This window comes from Neomonachus schauinslandi, chromosome 1 (assembly GCF_002201575.2).
Source record: "Neomonachus schauinslandi chromosome 1, ASM220157v2, whole genome shotgun sequence".
Taxonomy (NCBI): Eukaryota; Metazoa; Chordata; class Mammalia; order Carnivora; family Phocidae; genus Neomonachus; species Neomonachus schauinslandi.
Window position 1 is genome coordinate 206,535,374 of NC_058403.1, and position 15,366 is coordinate 206,550,739.

Below are 15,366 nucleotides of genomic sequence, written 5' to 3' on the forward strand. Positions count from 1 at the left end.
TTGATAGGAACTTTCCAGATTTTTGAAATGCCGGCCCAGCCCAAGTCAGCCCTTGTGCAATATCCCATGACCTCTGGGCTGGGCTCAAAGTTCTCGACCTTGTTCCACTGGAGCCTCCCCAAGGGCTGATACTCCCAGGGGCTGAGCCGGATTGTGAGGAAACCACACTCAGAATGGGCTGAAGGGAGGAACAACACGCCCAAGAAGCAGCATCATCACAGCTGCCAGTGAGGCATTGGTGATGGGCCACAGTGGTTTCGTTGCTTCACTTGACATTTGTCGTGCACTGACTACCAGGCTCAGTGTACAAGGAAGACCCAGTCTCTGCTCCCCTCTGGACTCAGAGCTAAGGCAGGTTTTATATCTTGTTTCTTTGGGTTGCAGGGAACTGAGGCCCACTGAGGCTAACCACTCTGTGGCTTATGGTAGCATGAGAGCAGAACAAGCATCAGCTAGGCCTCGGAAGCCATAGCAGCCTTCTTGCTGTTCCTCACGGTTGCCAGGCACATCCTGCCCCAGGGCCTTTGCACTTACTGTTCTCTCTGCTCAGGATGCCTTTCCCATCTTGGCTCTTTCCCATCTTTCGGGTTTCTCTCAAAACAGCACCCCATTCAGTTCTTTTCAAAATACACGGAACTATCCCCAGTCCTTTTATTTATTCTCTGCCTTCCCCCCACACAAGACTGTGAATTGGACAAGCTACAGGGACCATGTCTGTGCCATTCACAGGGCGTGGCACATAGTAGATGCTCAGTATAGTCTTGTTAAATGGTTGCTGAGAGCGTATCAGTTAAGAGACAGGTTAATTTGCTTGATCATCATTACAAGTGGTTTAAATGTGACCAGAGTTTATTTCTGAGCCTAAGTGGGTTGCAGGGGATTCCACAGTGTGGGACTGGCCATCGTGGTTCACCATGGTGCCCCCCACATGAGGCGTGGCAGGTGGTGGGAACAGGCAGACCTGCCCCTTCTCTATAAGGGACGGCATCACTTCTTCCCAAACCCCATTGGCCAAGATGTGGTCACATGGTTATTCTCAGCCACAAAGGAGGCTGGGAAATGTAGTCTTTGCCCAACTCTGAACTGTGAAGAAGGGTTCCAGTACTCTGAGTGGGGAGAGGATTTGGGGGAAGTCAGCAGCCAGTTTCTGCCATCCATATTGTACTGGTCAAATCTAATGAAAGAAAACAGTGTTCTGAACAGAGTCCTGAGGAGTGTAGACATATAACCGTGGGAAAGGGGAGGGACAGAGGGAAGAGGACGACCAGGAAGGCCAGGTGTATCTGGAGTCCAGAAATGAGGGTGTATCAAGAAGCCCCAAGGCTTTGGGGCAATGACGCGGCTCCTGGAGGTCCCTGGTGGCCTTGGTGAGAGCCAGGCCCCATGTGGAGACTGAGGCTCAGTGGGACACGTGGATATGGGCTGACCGGCCCTGTGCCCCTAGGATGCAGAGCTGGCCGAGCGCCTGAACGCCAGCCTGGCCCTCTTCCTCAGCGATCTGCTGTCCCTGGTGGACCGCGGCTTCATCTTCAGCCTGGTCCGGGCCCACTACAAGCAGGTAGGGGTGGGCACGGTGGGAACGGCACATCTGCAGTGACGCGGCAGGGTGGTGGGCGTGGTGGGCAGAGCCACGTGAAGGTCGCCCGCTGACCCCCTCCCCCACAGGTGGCCACACGGCTGCAGTCGGCCCCCAACCCGGCGTTGCTGCTGACCCTACGCATGGACTTCACCCGCATCCTGTGCAGCCATGAGCACTACGTGACCCTCAACCTCCCCTGCTGCCCCCTGTCGCCCCCAGCCTCGCCCTCACCCTCTGTATCCTCCACCACTTCCCAGGTGGGCTGGCCTCACTCCTGGCTCCTCCTCTTGACCTATGACCACTCACCTTCAGCCCCCTCTTCTGTGGGACCCTCATTTGGCCATCTCAGAGTGGGCCAAAGCCCAGGTAGTCTGACCCTTCACCTCTGACCCCGCACTCTTGGCAGTTTCTTGAAGTGGGGGCCAGCTTCTTATATCTCACCCCAAATCCTAATTCCCGCCTGGGGTTCCATTTGCTGTTCCTCTGACTTCTGACTTTTGACTCCAGGCCCTGTCACCTCACGTATGGGTTAACGCCAGTCTCCCCCACCCGACCCTTGACCCCTGGCCTCCTGCCATCCCTGCTTTCTCCACCTGCCCTCTGCAGAGCTCCACCTTCTCCAGCCAGGCCCCGGACCCCAAGGTAACCAGCATGTTCGAGCTGAGTGGGCCGTTCCGCCAACAGCACTTCCTGGCTGGGCTCCTGCTGACAGAATTGGCGCTGGCCCTGGAGCCCGAGGCCGAGGGGTGAGCACAGGGCCGCTCTGGTCCCCGGGCTGGCGAAAAGGTCCAGGAGCCATGTCTGCTCCATCCCGAGCTCCTCGCTAACCGCCCCCCCTACAGGGCATCCCTGCTGCACAAGAAGGCCATCAGCGCCGTGCACAGTCTGCTCTGTGGCCACGATGCGGACCCCCGCTACGCTGAGGCTGCTGTGAAGGCCCGTGTGGCCGAGCTGTACCTGCCGCTGCTGTCTCTCGCACGGGACACGCTGCCACGCCTGCATGATTTTGCTGGTCAGTGGGCCGGGGGCAGGATGGGGCTACACGATCCAGGGGCTTCACTGATCACACCGGCTCAGGTCAGGGAAGGTGGGGAGCAGGGTTAGGAACAAAAGCATGGGTGGTGGGGGTCAGAAGAAGAGGTTCCAGTGTGCTGCTGTGGGGCCCCCGGCAAGCCATTAACCTCTCTGAGCCTAAAGGTTTCTCACCTGTTACATGGGGACAGTGGTCGCATGCACTTTCCTAGGCTTATGTGAAAATTTGGGGAGCAGCGTACTGGGACACTGTCACCCTCCCGATAGGTGAGGAGGGGCAGGTGGGGAACATCGGGGTGAGGGGATGGTCAGAGCCCCGTGTTCAGTCACTCCTCTTCAACCTTCACTGGCACCTGGGGGACAGGGGTCAGTTGGAAGCACAGACTTAGGCTTTCTGGGTGGATCCCCTTTGTCATTTGGGGAAAATTCTCAGTCTTTACCTCTTGCATTTTTTTTTTTCTGCCTCATTTTCTCGCTTCCCTCCTTCTGGGACTCCAATTACACGTACGTTAGACCTTTTGATCGCATCTCAGTGCCAGCTGTACTCTGTCCTGTTTTCCATTCCGTTTTCAGTTGGGAAATTTTCCATTCACTGGAGCTCACTGCTTCAGTCTTCTCTGGCTGCGTCCAGTCTTCTGTTAACCCCAGTTCCGAATTTCAGATGTTATACTTGGCGGCTATAGAATGTTTGTTTGATTTTGTGTGTGTGTGTTTTTGTAGATCCCAGTTCTCTACTGAAATGTGCCATCTTTTTATCCACGTTTGTCCATCTTTAATGCCAGTTTATATATTAACGTCCTTGTTCGCTAACTCCAACATTTGGTCATCTGTGTGCCTGCTTCTGTTGTCTGTTTTTCTCCTATCAATTACATTTTCCTGCCTCTTCCTCTGTCTTATAACTTGTTACGGTATTTTGGATGCTGTATGTAAACAAATCATTGGGACTGGGGTAATGTCATCCTTTCCCAGTGACGGTTCCTCTTTCCCTCCCTTACGCAGTAAGGAAAATGGGCTGGTCTCCTCCATCTGGTCAGGAACTGAGCTAGGTTAAGCTGAGCTGGAGCTTTAGTTAAACTCAGTCGACCCTTTGTTTCAAGAATCTCTGGGGTGAGACCAGTTCTGTATTTGCTGGCAGCTCCTGTCTCTGGCGAGACCTTTTTTTTTTTTTTTTTTTTGGTGGGGGGTGCTATGGGAGTTACTCTTTTAAGACCATAGAGTTTGGAAGCCGACTCTTTAGGTTAAAATCCTATCTCTAGGGGCACCTGGGTGGCTCAGTCGTTGGGCGTCTGTCTTCGGCGCAGGTCATGATCCCAGGGTCCTGGGATCGAGCCCCACATCAGGCTCCCTGCTCCGTGGGAAGCCTGCTTCTCCTTCTGCCACTTCCCCTGCTGTGTTCCCTCTCTCGCTGGCCTCTGTCAAATAAATAAATAAAATCTTGAAAAAAAAAAAATCCTATCTCTACCATTTACCTGCTGTGTGACCCCAGGCAAGTGATGTAATCTCTCTGTGCCTCAGTTTCCTCACCCATAAAATGGGGATGGGTAAAAGCATTTATCTCATAGGGTTGTTTTGAAGATTACGAGTTAATATTTTCAAAGTGCCTAAGAATGGCACCTGGCAGGGCGCCTGGGTGGTTCAGTCGTTAAGCGTCTGCCTTCGGCTCAGGTCATGATCCCGGGGTCCTGGGATTGAGCCCCGCATCGGGCTCCCTCCTCCACGGGAAGCCTGCTTCTCCCTCTCCCACTCCCCCTGCTTGTGTTCCTGCTCTCGCTCTCTCTCTCTCTGTCAAATAAATAAATAAAATCTTTAAAAAAAAAAAGAATGGCACCTGGCACATAGGAGATTCTAAGTGCCAGTTGATGCTACAATCATTGTAGCAGCATTTATTACTAATCATTATTGTTGTTATTCCTGCCATTGTTCCCATCATCATCATCATCATCGTAGTAAACATTTACGGCTCCTGTGGGCCAGGCCACATTCTGAGTGTTGAGCATATAGCAGCAGCTCAAGCAGATATAGTTCAGGCTTTTGTCATCGTACAGACAATTGTATGATAAAATGTATCTAATCATAAGCACAAAAAGTGAGTTCTGAGAATAGATAACCGGAGACCTCACCCTGGCCTGGGGGAGCGATATCAGGGAAGGCTTCCCTGAGGAGGCGAACTTTGAGCTAGACTATGAGATAGAGACGGTACTTACCAAGGGCTCATTCTTCTGTCCCCCTGTCCCTGCCCCCAGAGGGCCCAGGTCAACGGTCAAGACTGGCCTCGATGCTCGACTCAGACACAGAAGGGGAAGCGGACATCGGAGGCACCATCAACCCCTCCGTGGCCATGGCCATCGCTGGTGGCCCCCTAGCCCCTGGCTCCCGGGCCAGCATCTCTCAGGGCCCAGTGGCAGTGAGTATGGCGCTGGTCCCCAGAGACACCATCCAACCTGGTAATAGAAATTACGTAGGAGGGCGCCTGGGTGGCTCAGTTGGTTAAGCGTCTGCCTTCGGCTCAGGTCATGATCCTGGAGTCCCTGGATCAAGTCCTGCATCGGGCTCCCTGCTCGGCAGGGAGTCTGCTTCGTCCTCTGACCCTATCCCCTCTCATGTGTTCTCTCTCTCTCATTCTCTCTCTCTCAAATAAATAAATAAATAAAATCTTAAAAAAAAAAAAATTACGTAGGATATCCTGATAGGTCAGTTCTCATCACAATACGGAGGAAATGAGAATCCGCTCCATCCCTTCTGAGCACCCTCTCCCCTGTTTGGCCCCAGGCTTCTCGCTCAGGCTGTCCCCTCTCTGCCGAGTCCAGCCGGACCTTATTGGTGTGTGTGCTGTGGGTCCTGAAGAATGCTGAGCCAGCCCTCCTGCAGCGCTGGGCCGCTGACCTTGCCCTCCCTCAGCTGGGTCGCCTCTTGGACTTGCTATACCTTTGCTTGGCTGCCTTTGAGTACAAGGTATGGGGATGGGGGTGGGGTGGGCCAGGGGACTGAGTGGGTGGACGAGGCAGGGGTGAACTGTCTTCACGCCCAGGTTCCTGTGGGTTTGAGGGTCAAGGGGTGGACTGTTTCTGGGCTGAGCCAAAGAGAAAAGGGAAAATCGTCTTTGTGAATAGAATTTGGAAGGTGCCAAGACCTTGTAGTAAAGGGGAGAGCTGTGTCTCCAAGCACACGATCCTGGAGGTCAGAAAAGGCTGAATGAGTGTGACCAAGCAGCCCAGGTCCCACAGGAAAGGGCAGAGTCAACCCTCGACCCGTTCTCTGTCCTCACAGGGGAAAAAGGCCTTTGAGCGCATCAACAGCCTCACGTTTAAGAAGTCACTGGACATGAAGGCCCGTCTGGAGGAAGCCATCCTGGGCACCATTGGAGCACGACAGGACATGGTCCGGCGGAGTCGTGGTGAGAGGGAGATGTACCCTGTGCACGTCCCCATGGGCTGCTCCCAGCCTTTGTCTGAGGGGCCCCAAGAAGGGGTCATCCTACCTCTGTGTCTGCCTCACCTTTCCCAGAAAGAAGTGCACACATCGTCCGTATGCACATGGGCATCTGTGTTCCCTGTCTGTTCTCATGTCGTTCGTGTTTAACTGTGTTCCCTTAGCATGTATATGTGTCACCCGGTGTCCTCAAGGGCCGTCCCACATGTGTATCTTAATGCCTGAACCCTTCTCCTCACGGTCACACGTCCTTGTGTTTTTGCACGTCTGTGGACGCTCACCTGCGCATCTCAGAGAGGAGCCCGTTTGGGAGCCAGGAGAACGTCCGCTGGCGGAAGAGCATCACGCACTGGAGACAGACCTCGGACCGCGTGGACAAGTGGGTGTGGGCAGGAAGTCGTTCGCTGGGGTCAGACCAGTTTCCGGAGAATGGGTGCCCCTAGAGCAGCTAAGGGAGGGGCAGAGAGCTCAGCCCCCAGCCCCTTCCCATCTCCTCCAGGACCAAGGATGAAATGGAACATGAGGCCTTGGTGGACGGGAACCTGGCAACCGAGGCCAGCCTGGTGGTTCTGGACACACTGGAGATCATCGTGCAGGTAGGGCTTCAGCCAGAATCTCTCTGACCTCTGCCCCACTGCCATGCCTTGTGATCTCTGACTCTAGAATCCCTCTCTTTCCCTGACGCGGGAAGCAGCTCAGTCCCTAACAGCTGGATTTCTGACCCCTTTCTCCCCCACCCCCCGGCAGACAGTGATGCTGTCAGAGGCCCGGGAGAGCATCTTGGGTGCAGTGCTAAAGGTTGTGCTGTATAGTCTGGGCAGTGCCCAGAGTGCCCTCTTCCTGCAGCACGGCCTGGCCACACAGCGAGCCCTGGTGTCCAAGGTAAGCCCCGCTCGACAGGCAGGGCCCTGAGTAATCGTTGCAGCCCACTGAGCTCCTGCTGTATGCTCAGCCACTTCATGAGACAGACACTCCTGAGCCATGGTTTATAGAGGAGGGAGCTGAGGATCAGAGTGGCAGAGTCACTCCCCCAGGGTCACACAGCCAGGGCCTAACCCCGTGTCTGATTCTGAAGCCCACTGTGCTTGGCCAGAGGGGGCAGAATACAGCTGCCCCTGCCGATGTCCCCATCAGGGGCCTTCTGTGGCACCGTGGGGAGGGGCTGACCAGTGTCTGTGTTGCGCTGGGGGGACAGTTCCCAGAGCTGCTGTTCGAGGAGGACACGGAGCTGTGCGCCGACCTTTGCTTGAGGCTGTTGCGACACTGTGGCAGTCGCCTCAGCACCGTCCGCACGCACGCCAGTGCCTCGCTCTACCTCCTCATGCGCCAGAATTTCGAGATTGGCAACGTAAGCGGGAGCGGCGGGCAGAGGCCATGGTCCACGGGGGCCTCGGGGGAGGGGAGGGCGGCCGGAGGGTGGGGGTGTTGGTGCAGTAAATGGAGGGCGGGAGGGGAGAGGTCGGCAGGTCGAGCGGGCCCTGGGGGTGAGGGTCCCAGGCTCACAGGTGTTCTCTTCCTTCCCGGCTCCTCGTAGAACTTTGCCCGCGTGAAGATGCAAGTGACCATGTCCCTCTCATCCCTGGTGGGGACAACGCAGAGCTTCAGCGAAGAGCACCTGAGACGGTCGCTCAAGACCATCCTCACCTATGCCGAGGAGGACGTGGGGCTGCGGGACAGCACCTTCGCCGAGCAGGTGATGCCGCCGGGCCCCCCCGTGACGCCTTCCTCGGCCTGCATCTTTGCTCTGCCTGCTTCGCCCCCGCCACTAAGGCTCTCGGTCACGTCTCGATGCCCTCATTGTCCCCGGCTGCTCCCCCGCTCCAGGTCCAGGACCTGATGTTCAACCTGCACATGATCCTGACGGACACGGTGAAGATGAAGGAGCATCAGGAGGACCCGGAGATGCTCATCGATCTCATGTACAGGTGACGAGGGCCAGGTGGGCCCTTCAGCTGTTCTCACCCACAGACAGGTGGCGGTGGGGTGGGTGGGGAGAGGGACAGGTGAGCAGGCAGGAGAGGGCACAAGCAAGGGGAGGGCAGGTAAATGAACGGTACAAAGGGTGCCAGATGAACATAATTGGAGGACGACAGAGGAGAATAAGGTCAAATGAGGGGGACAGGGGGGAGAGACAGGTGAGGTGCTAACCCGTGACAGGTCCGGGAACAAGTGATTTGGAGGAGAGGTGAGGGGTGTTTGGGAAGAAGTAGGGGAGTGGGAGGCGGGGGACAGGTGATGGACCTAGGGAAGGCGCGGGGGCCTATGGGAGGTCGGGGCCTGGTGCACGGGGATGTGGGGCCAGGAGCAAGGGGAACAGGGGCGTGGCTTAACATTCCAGCTTTGGAGCCCGGCTGGTGAGTGCCACCGATGGGTGGGGTAGCAAGCAAAGGGGGTGGACCAGCGAGGGGTGGCCAGTGGGGGCTAGGCAGGTCCCCATCCTCCTCACCAGCCCCCACCCCTATGCCAGGATTGCCCGCGGCTACCAGGGCTCCCCCGACCTGCGGCTGACGTGGTTGCAGAACATGGCGGGGAAGCACGCAGAGCTGGGCAACCACGCGGAGGCCGCCCAGTGTATGGTGCACGCCGCCGCTCTGGTGGCCGAGTACCTCGCCCTGCTGGAGGACAGTCGCTACCTGCCCGTGGGCTGCGTTTCCTTCCAGGTGAGCCAGTGGGGGCAGTGGCGGGCCCGATGGGGCAGGGGGTGGCACCCGTGGGCCGGGGCCAGGGCCTGATGCCACCTCCCACCCCAGAACATCTCATCCAACGTGCTGGAGGAGTCTGCCATCTCCGATGACATCCTGTCCCCCGACGAGGAGGGCTTCTGTTCCGGGAAGCACTTCACGGAGCTGGGGCTGGTGGGGCTGCTGGAGCAGGCGGCTGCCTACTTCACCATGGTAAGGCCTGCGGCTGGCCGCAGAACGTGGGGCTCGGGTCAGGGTGGCGTCCTCAGGGCCACTGACGGGCCCAGTACCTGCTCCTGGGGGCTCGCAGTGAAGCTGCTGCCCGATCCCTCCCTTTCTGAGCAGGGTCCTTCACAAGCTCGGGTTACCTGCCTCTCTCCCTGTAAAACCCTTAACACATGGCCTGGACGTAGTTAGCCTTCCACACACTCAGCCGCTATTAAATTTTTTCTATTAGAGAAAATTTCGAGCACACATAAAAGAAAAGGTTGCACCCCCACCCCCACCACTCAAATCCAGCAACCACCAGTCTTTATGCTCTTGTTTCAACTCATTGCCTCTAGTTTTTTGTTTTGGTTTTTGATGGCGTTTGTTTTTTTGTTTTTGTTCTGGGTTTTTTTTTGTTTTTTTATATATACATAAAAAGATCTTAATTTTCACAATTTTTTTTGTACATAAAAAAGAGAAGATCTTAATTTTCACAGATTGATTGATGAAACCCAACATGACCGTTCAGCTGGAGTTTTTTTTCAAAGCTTGCCTACTCAGTGTGGTCTGACGACCAGCAGCATGGGCATCACCTGGGGGCTTGTTATAAATGCAGAGTCCTGTGCCCCCAACCTTACATTTTAACAAGATCTCAGAGATTCCTGTGTGTTGGGAGTCAGAGAAGTTCCAGCTTCAAACAAACCCTACTCATCACACCATCACCTGCACAAGTACCTCCCTGTGCAGCCCCGCTGGTGAAATCCTTTTTTTTTTTTTTTTTTTAAGATTTTATTTATTTATTTGACAGAGAGAGACACAGCGAGAGAGGGAACACAAGCAGGGGGAGTGTGAGAGGGAGAAGCAGGCTTCCTGCGGAGCAGGGAGCCCGATGTGGGGCTCGATCCCAGGACCCCGGGATCATGACCTGGGCCGAAGGCAGACGCTTAACGACTGAGCCACCCAGGCACCCCGGTGAAATTCTTTTATGCAACTCTTTATACCGGTCCGTGCTTAGATGTCCCTGATGATCTCGAAACAGTTTTCTTTCTGCAGTTGGTTTGTTTGAATCAGGATCCATATAAGACCCACAGTGGCAATGACTGACAAGTCTCTTAAGGCTCTCTCAATCAAAGAAAGAAAACAGGAACAAAAGACAGGGCATAAGTTCCCCACTTTGTACAATAAGGCTTTTTAATGTTTTCCTTGATAGGTTGAGGCCCAGGCGATGTATTGTCCACTGTTATAAAAAGGTTTTCTCTTCCAGTTTGCTTGTTTGTGTGAAAGCAGTTGGGTTTTCCCCTGCATTTCACTTGTTGGAGACCTGGGCTTTGTTCCAAGAGGTTTTCTGGCCTGCTTAGGGCTGGTTGCATCCCTGTGGTGTTGCTTTACCTGTTCCTCAGTCCCCTGAGCTTGTGGGAACTGATGATTAGATCTGGAGCCCTGCTCAGATTCAGGGTCAGGTTTTTCAGCGAGAATTCTTTTCTGTGCTGCCAGCCCCCTAGTGGGGTTTTCATTATTGTCATTGTGTTAAAGACTCAGAAACAAAAGCCTTGGGAATAAATGGGACGGTAGACACAGGCCTCTCACGGTTGGTCAGCAAACATCGCAGGCTGCCTGCTATGCTGGCGCTGGCTGTGGGTGAGGGGCACTTAGGAGCGGCCATTACCACAAGCCAAGAGGTAGCTGGGTGTGGAAGTCTTAGGCACCAGGCCAAAAGGGCTGGTGTTCAGGTCCTGGCCCTGGGGAGCCATGTCTGAGTTTTAGTTTTCTGAGAAATGAAAAAAAAAAAAAAAAAAAAAAAAAAAAACAAGAAAACCTCCTCCCACAAATGAAGGAACATGGGTAAAGTACAGATGTACACAGCACCTGGTCCACAGTAAGCACGATAGAGACCACGGAGGGGTCTGTGGGGGGTGGAAAGACTGGTGTCCCATCTGGGGCAGGGTGGTCAGGGTGGGCTTCCTGGAGGAGGTGGTGAAAGATGGAGCCCTAGAGGATGGGTGGTTGCACAGAGGGTGGGCTGTTCCAGGCAGGGGAGAAAACTGGGGGAGGGGTGCTGGGAACCCTGATGTGCCCCCACCCCCAGGGCGGGCTCTACGAGGCAGTGAACGAGGTGTACAAGACCCTCATCCCCATCCTGGAAGCCCACCGAGACTACAAGAAGCTGGCTGCCGTGCATGGCAAACTGCAGGAGGCCTTCACCAAGATTATGCACCAGGTGGGCCCAGGATGACCTCCCAGACCCTGCCTTTGGCCCCACCTCCCACCTCACCACAGCTCAGCTGACCCTGACCCTTCTCTCCCCCACAGAGCTCTGGCTGGGAGGTGAGTCAGCCCAGTGGCCACCTGCCTCTGGGGCCCCCGTGATGGCTGGTCAGCAGTGGTCAGGGACCACCAGGGGGTGCTGGAGGAACATGGCTGCCTGGCCGCAGGGGCTGGTGCTCAGTGGGCAATGACGCACCCTCCACTTCTTCCCCCATTCCCCCGGGTCCCCCTCCCTGCCCCAGATCCCAAGGGCAGCCTGTGACTCACCCAGCTGGGAGCTCTCCAGAGACACCCCTCCCTCGGGCAGGGCCAGCTTGGTCACTGCCTGTAAGGGGGGGCTCTGACTCCCTCCTTGTCTGTCTCTGTGTTCCTTTTCGTCTCGAATTATGGTCTCTTTCCCTGTCTCTTTCTCTCTCCCTGTCTTGGTCACACTCTGTCTCTCTGGGTCTCTGTCTCTCACTGTCTCCTCCAGCTTCTCCCAGGATCTCTGCTCCTCACTGCCATCTCGTGCTCCCTCTCCCGCCTCTCCCCGACTTGGGTCTATTTTTAGGCATCTCCTAGTTTGGGGAGAATTTTCTGGCCAAAGAAGGCAGGAACCCAGAGCCAAGATGGGAGGGCTGGGTGGGGGCCGGGTAGGACGGTCAGGTCCCCTCCTTCCCCGGAGAGAAGGAGGGGAAGAGAGAGATCTCTGGTCTCTGCCCGAAGAATGGTACTCATGGGGCAGCATAACCAGGATCCTGGGGGTTGGGGGCTCTTACCTCTGACCTCTCCCATGACTTTGTGTCTCCCTCCCCTATCAATACCCTTGTGCCCGCCCCATTCTGCCTGGATCGGCCTTGGTGAGTGAACATGGAACTACCCTCTTCCTTTCTGGTGGAGGGTAGTATATCTGATGAGGGTGAGGGGTGCCCTGGAACAAGGGAGCCAGAGCCTCTGTCCCAGAGGGCTATGCATTTCCTCAGCCACTTAAGGATTTATTGAGCACCTGCTGTATACCCAGCCCCATAGACATTGAGGACACAGCTGTAAGCAACAGAGCCCTAGTCCTAATATCATATTGAGATCCAGACTCTGAAGAACCGCACGGGATGAGAGGGATAATCAGAAAGCAGGGGCTTGTGTTGAGTGAAAACAAAGATTTGGGGGAGGCAGGAGACAAAGGTTGGGGAGAAAGAGTGAGGGTATAAGCAGCTGGCCATCGTCTGGGTCTCAGGGTCCCCCCAGCTGTGCCTATGACCTAATGTTCTTGGGGTCTCCCTCGCCCTGCCCCCCTCTTCCACACTTGGGGGCTCAGGGCCACGCATCCCTGGGGCGAGGGAGCCTCCAGGGGGGCGTCCCGGGCCACAGCTCCCCTTCTCACAGATGCAGCGCGTGTTTGGGACGTACTTCCGCGTGGGCTTCTATGGTGCCCGCTTCGGTGACCTGGACGAGCAGGAGTTTGTGTATAAGGAGCCGTCCATCACGAAGCTGGCCGAGATCTCACACCGGCTGGAGGCACGTCCCAGCGGTAGGGGGTAGACGGGCACTGGGCTGCGCTGGGGCGGAGCGGGGGCCGCTGCTCCTCCATGGCCCCGAGTCAGCCCCGTGTCCCCAGGAGTTCTACACGGAGAGGTTTGGGGAGGACGTGGTCGAGATTGTCAAAGATTCGAACCCCGTGGACAAGACCAAGCTTGACCCACAGAAGGTGAGGGCTCCTGACCATCCCAGGGGACCCCCAAATCCTATCTTCAGGGAGACTCAAAAGTACTATTTCCTGGGGACCCTCAAATCGTATTTCTCTGGCAAACTTGAGAGCTTATCTCTCTCGGGGACCCCCAAATCCTTCTCTTTGGGAGATTCTCAAACATCGAGACTTCGGGGGCTGTGGGAACCCCAGATTTAAAGCTCCCAGACCCCAGGAAGTCCAAATCCCCTTTCTCCAGGGATGGGGCCCTGCAGGGAGGCTGGCAAGCCCCAAGTGTGTGTACTGGGGCGGTGGGAGCCTCATACCTGAGCCCCGTGTCCCAGGCCTACATCCAGATCACTTACGTGGAGCCGCACTTCGACACCTATGAGCTCAAGGACCGGGTGACCTACTTCGACCGCAACTACGGGCTGCGCACCTTCCTGTTCTGCACGCCCTTCACACCTGACGGGCGTGCCCATGGGGAGCTGCCGGAGCAACACAAGCGCAAGACTCTGCTCAGCACAGACCACGCCTTCCCCTACATCAAGACGCGAATCCGCGTGTGCCACCGGGAGGAGGTGGGCAGAGGCCCAGGGCCCAGGGAGGGGAGAGGCCGAGACCCAAGATAAAGGGAGGCCCGGGTACCCCAGACCCAGGCTGGCGAGAGGACCCCAAACTCCAACCCCTAAACACCAATCTTCAGACTCAAACCTCTACTCCCTGACCTAGCCAACTGGAGGCTGGACCATAATCAGACCAAAGTCCCCAGAGCCAGACATAGGAGGCTGAGACCAGACACCCCCCTCCCCCCTCCGCCAGACCCAGGCAGGCAGACACCCCCACACCCTGTTCATGACACAGCCTCTTGGAACCCCTCTCCACCCCCAGCAGGGGTCCAGGCTGCTCTGGGCCGGCTTGGGTCAGGACATCTTCAGGCCCCAGCCAGTGCCTGCCAACCCCCCCCCCACCCCCAGACAGTGCTAACACCAGTGGAGGTGGCCATTGAGGACATGCAGAAGAAGACACGGGAGCTGGCTTTTGCCACCGAGCAGGACCCGCCCGACGCCAAGATGCTTCAGATGGTGCTGCAGGGCTCTGTGGGGCCCACTGTGAACCAGGTACAGCCAGTGGGGCAGGCAGGCTGCCTGAGGTACCCCAGAGGCCATGCGGACACCCTCAGGAGCCCCTCTCACCCTGCAGGGTCCCCTGGAGGTGGCCCAGGTATTTTTGGCAGAGATCCCAGAAGACCCCAAACTCTTCAGGCACCATAACAAGCTGCGGCTCTGTTTCAAGGACTTCTGCAAGAAGTAGGCCTGACCCCTCCAAGCCCCGCTTACGGGCTCTTTGCCTTCCTGACCTCATACAGCCTCTCTGTATCCTGGATGTCCATTATGGAGCTCCCGCCTCTCTGGTTCTCATTAAGTCTCCTCTACCTAGCAGACTCACATTATAGCTCCTGACCCCACCCCTTATGGACTGCCCCCCACCTCCAGTCTTGCCTTCTCCTGACTGCCAGCCCCGAGCCTCTCCTGACCTCTGTCTCTCAGGTGTGAGGATGCCCTGCGGAAGAACAAGGCCCTGATAGGACCAGACCAGAAGGAGTACCACCGTGAGCTAGAGCGCAACTACGGCCGCCTACGGGAGGCTCTGCAGCCGCTGCTCACCCAGCGCCTGCCCCAGCTGCTGGCGCCAACCACAGCGGGCCTCAGGTGCCTGACCCCAGCCCCCCACCCATCGGGAGGGCAGAGGCGGGCACAGACGTGTGCTGTCCTACACATGCGTGTCAGCACGCATGCTCACGGCGTGGCACAAACATGCAACTATGGGGACATGCCCTGCTAGGCAGGCTCCCAGCAGCCACTTCGGATCCTGGCTAAGTCATTTCCCAGACATGTGACTTCACGTTCCAGAGCCGAGATTTCCACATCTGTAAAATGGGCACAATTCTTAGCTTTGGTGGGAGATTCCAAGAGAGATTCTGTGAACTCGTGGCCAGATCAGAATGGATGGGAAAGAAGCAGAGTCCCTAATTAGAAGAGGAGGGGGCGGGGGGAGGCTGATGAGCACTATGGAGTTGGCCATGTTGACCCACCTCATCCTTCCCCCAGGAACTCCTTGAACAGAGCAAGTTTCCGGAAGGCCGACCTCTGAGCTCCGAGTGGCCTGAAGCCACACCCAGAAGAACCATCACCCTAGCCTCACTGTCTATGCCTTCCCAGGATTCTCCCTCCACTGGCACACTGGGCTGTGGGGTGATCATATTCACACGGGGCTGGGCCCTCTGTTCCTCTGTTCCCATCTGTGTGCACTGATGCTTCTTACCTTTTCTAATTTAAAGTGGTTTTCATAAGCAGCCTGTTTGATGTGGATCCTGGGAGTTGGGTCATGAGCGCACCCACACACCCTGATCTTTGACAGACTCTGAGAACTCACTGGGTGCCAGGAACACAGCAGCGACAACCGATGCAAATTCCTGCCCTGGTGGGGCTGACATTCTAGTAGAGGAG

General features: G+C 56.3%; 1 protein-coding gene across 6 annotated transcripts in view; it reads left to right on the plus strand.

The window, feature by feature from the left end:
• Positions 1-15,206, plus strand: part of DOCK6 (dedicator of cytokinesis 6) — a 42,379-nt gene extending 27,173 nt beyond the window's left edge. For 3 of the 6 annotated variants that reach the window (XM_021705109.2, XM_021705111.2, XM_044913687.1), the window contains 24 exons: positions 1,445-1,558; positions 1,666-1,836; positions 2,186-2,325; positions 2,422-2,591; positions 4,855-5,015; positions 5,381-5,563; positions 5,879-6,005; positions 6,335-6,419; positions 6,540-6,636; positions 6,788-6,922; positions 7,236-7,388; positions 7,575-7,733; positions 7,865-7,965; positions 8,508-8,700; positions 8,791-8,934; positions 11,015-11,146; positions 11,239-11,253; positions 12,562-12,687; positions 12,788-12,877; positions 13,201-13,437; positions 13,834-13,977; positions 14,060-14,166; positions 14,407-14,568; positions 14,968-15,206. In XM_021705109.2, the coding sequence (XP_021560784.1) occupies positions 1,445-1,558; positions 1,666-1,836; positions 2,186-2,325; positions 2,422-2,591; positions 4,855-5,015; positions 5,381-5,563; positions 5,879-6,005; positions 6,335-6,419; positions 6,540-6,636; positions 6,788-6,922; positions 7,236-7,388; positions 7,575-7,733; positions 7,865-7,965; positions 8,508-8,700; positions 8,791-8,934; positions 11,015-11,146; positions 11,239-11,253; positions 12,562-12,687; positions 12,788-12,877; positions 13,201-13,437; positions 13,834-13,977; positions 14,060-14,166; positions 14,407-14,568; positions 14,968-15,010 (3,189 nt within the window). In that variant the 3' untranslated portion in view covers positions 15,011-15,206. Of the gene's footprint in view, positions 1-1,444; positions 1,559-1,665; positions 1,837-2,185; positions 2,326-2,421; positions 2,592-4,854; positions 5,016-5,380; positions 5,564-5,878; positions 6,006-6,334; positions 6,420-6,539; positions 6,637-6,787; positions 6,923-7,235; positions 7,389-7,574; positions 7,734-7,864; positions 7,966-8,507; positions 8,701-8,790; positions 8,935-11,014; positions 11,147-11,238; positions 11,254-12,555; positions 12,688-12,787; positions 12,878-13,200; positions 13,438-13,833; positions 13,978-14,059; positions 14,167-14,406; positions 14,569-14,967 lie in introns of those variants that run through there. The other 3 variants (XM_021705108.2, XM_021705112.2, XM_021705113.2) reach the window with 2 other exon arrangements.
• The last annotated feature ends 160 nt before the right edge of the window (positions 15,207-15,366 follow it).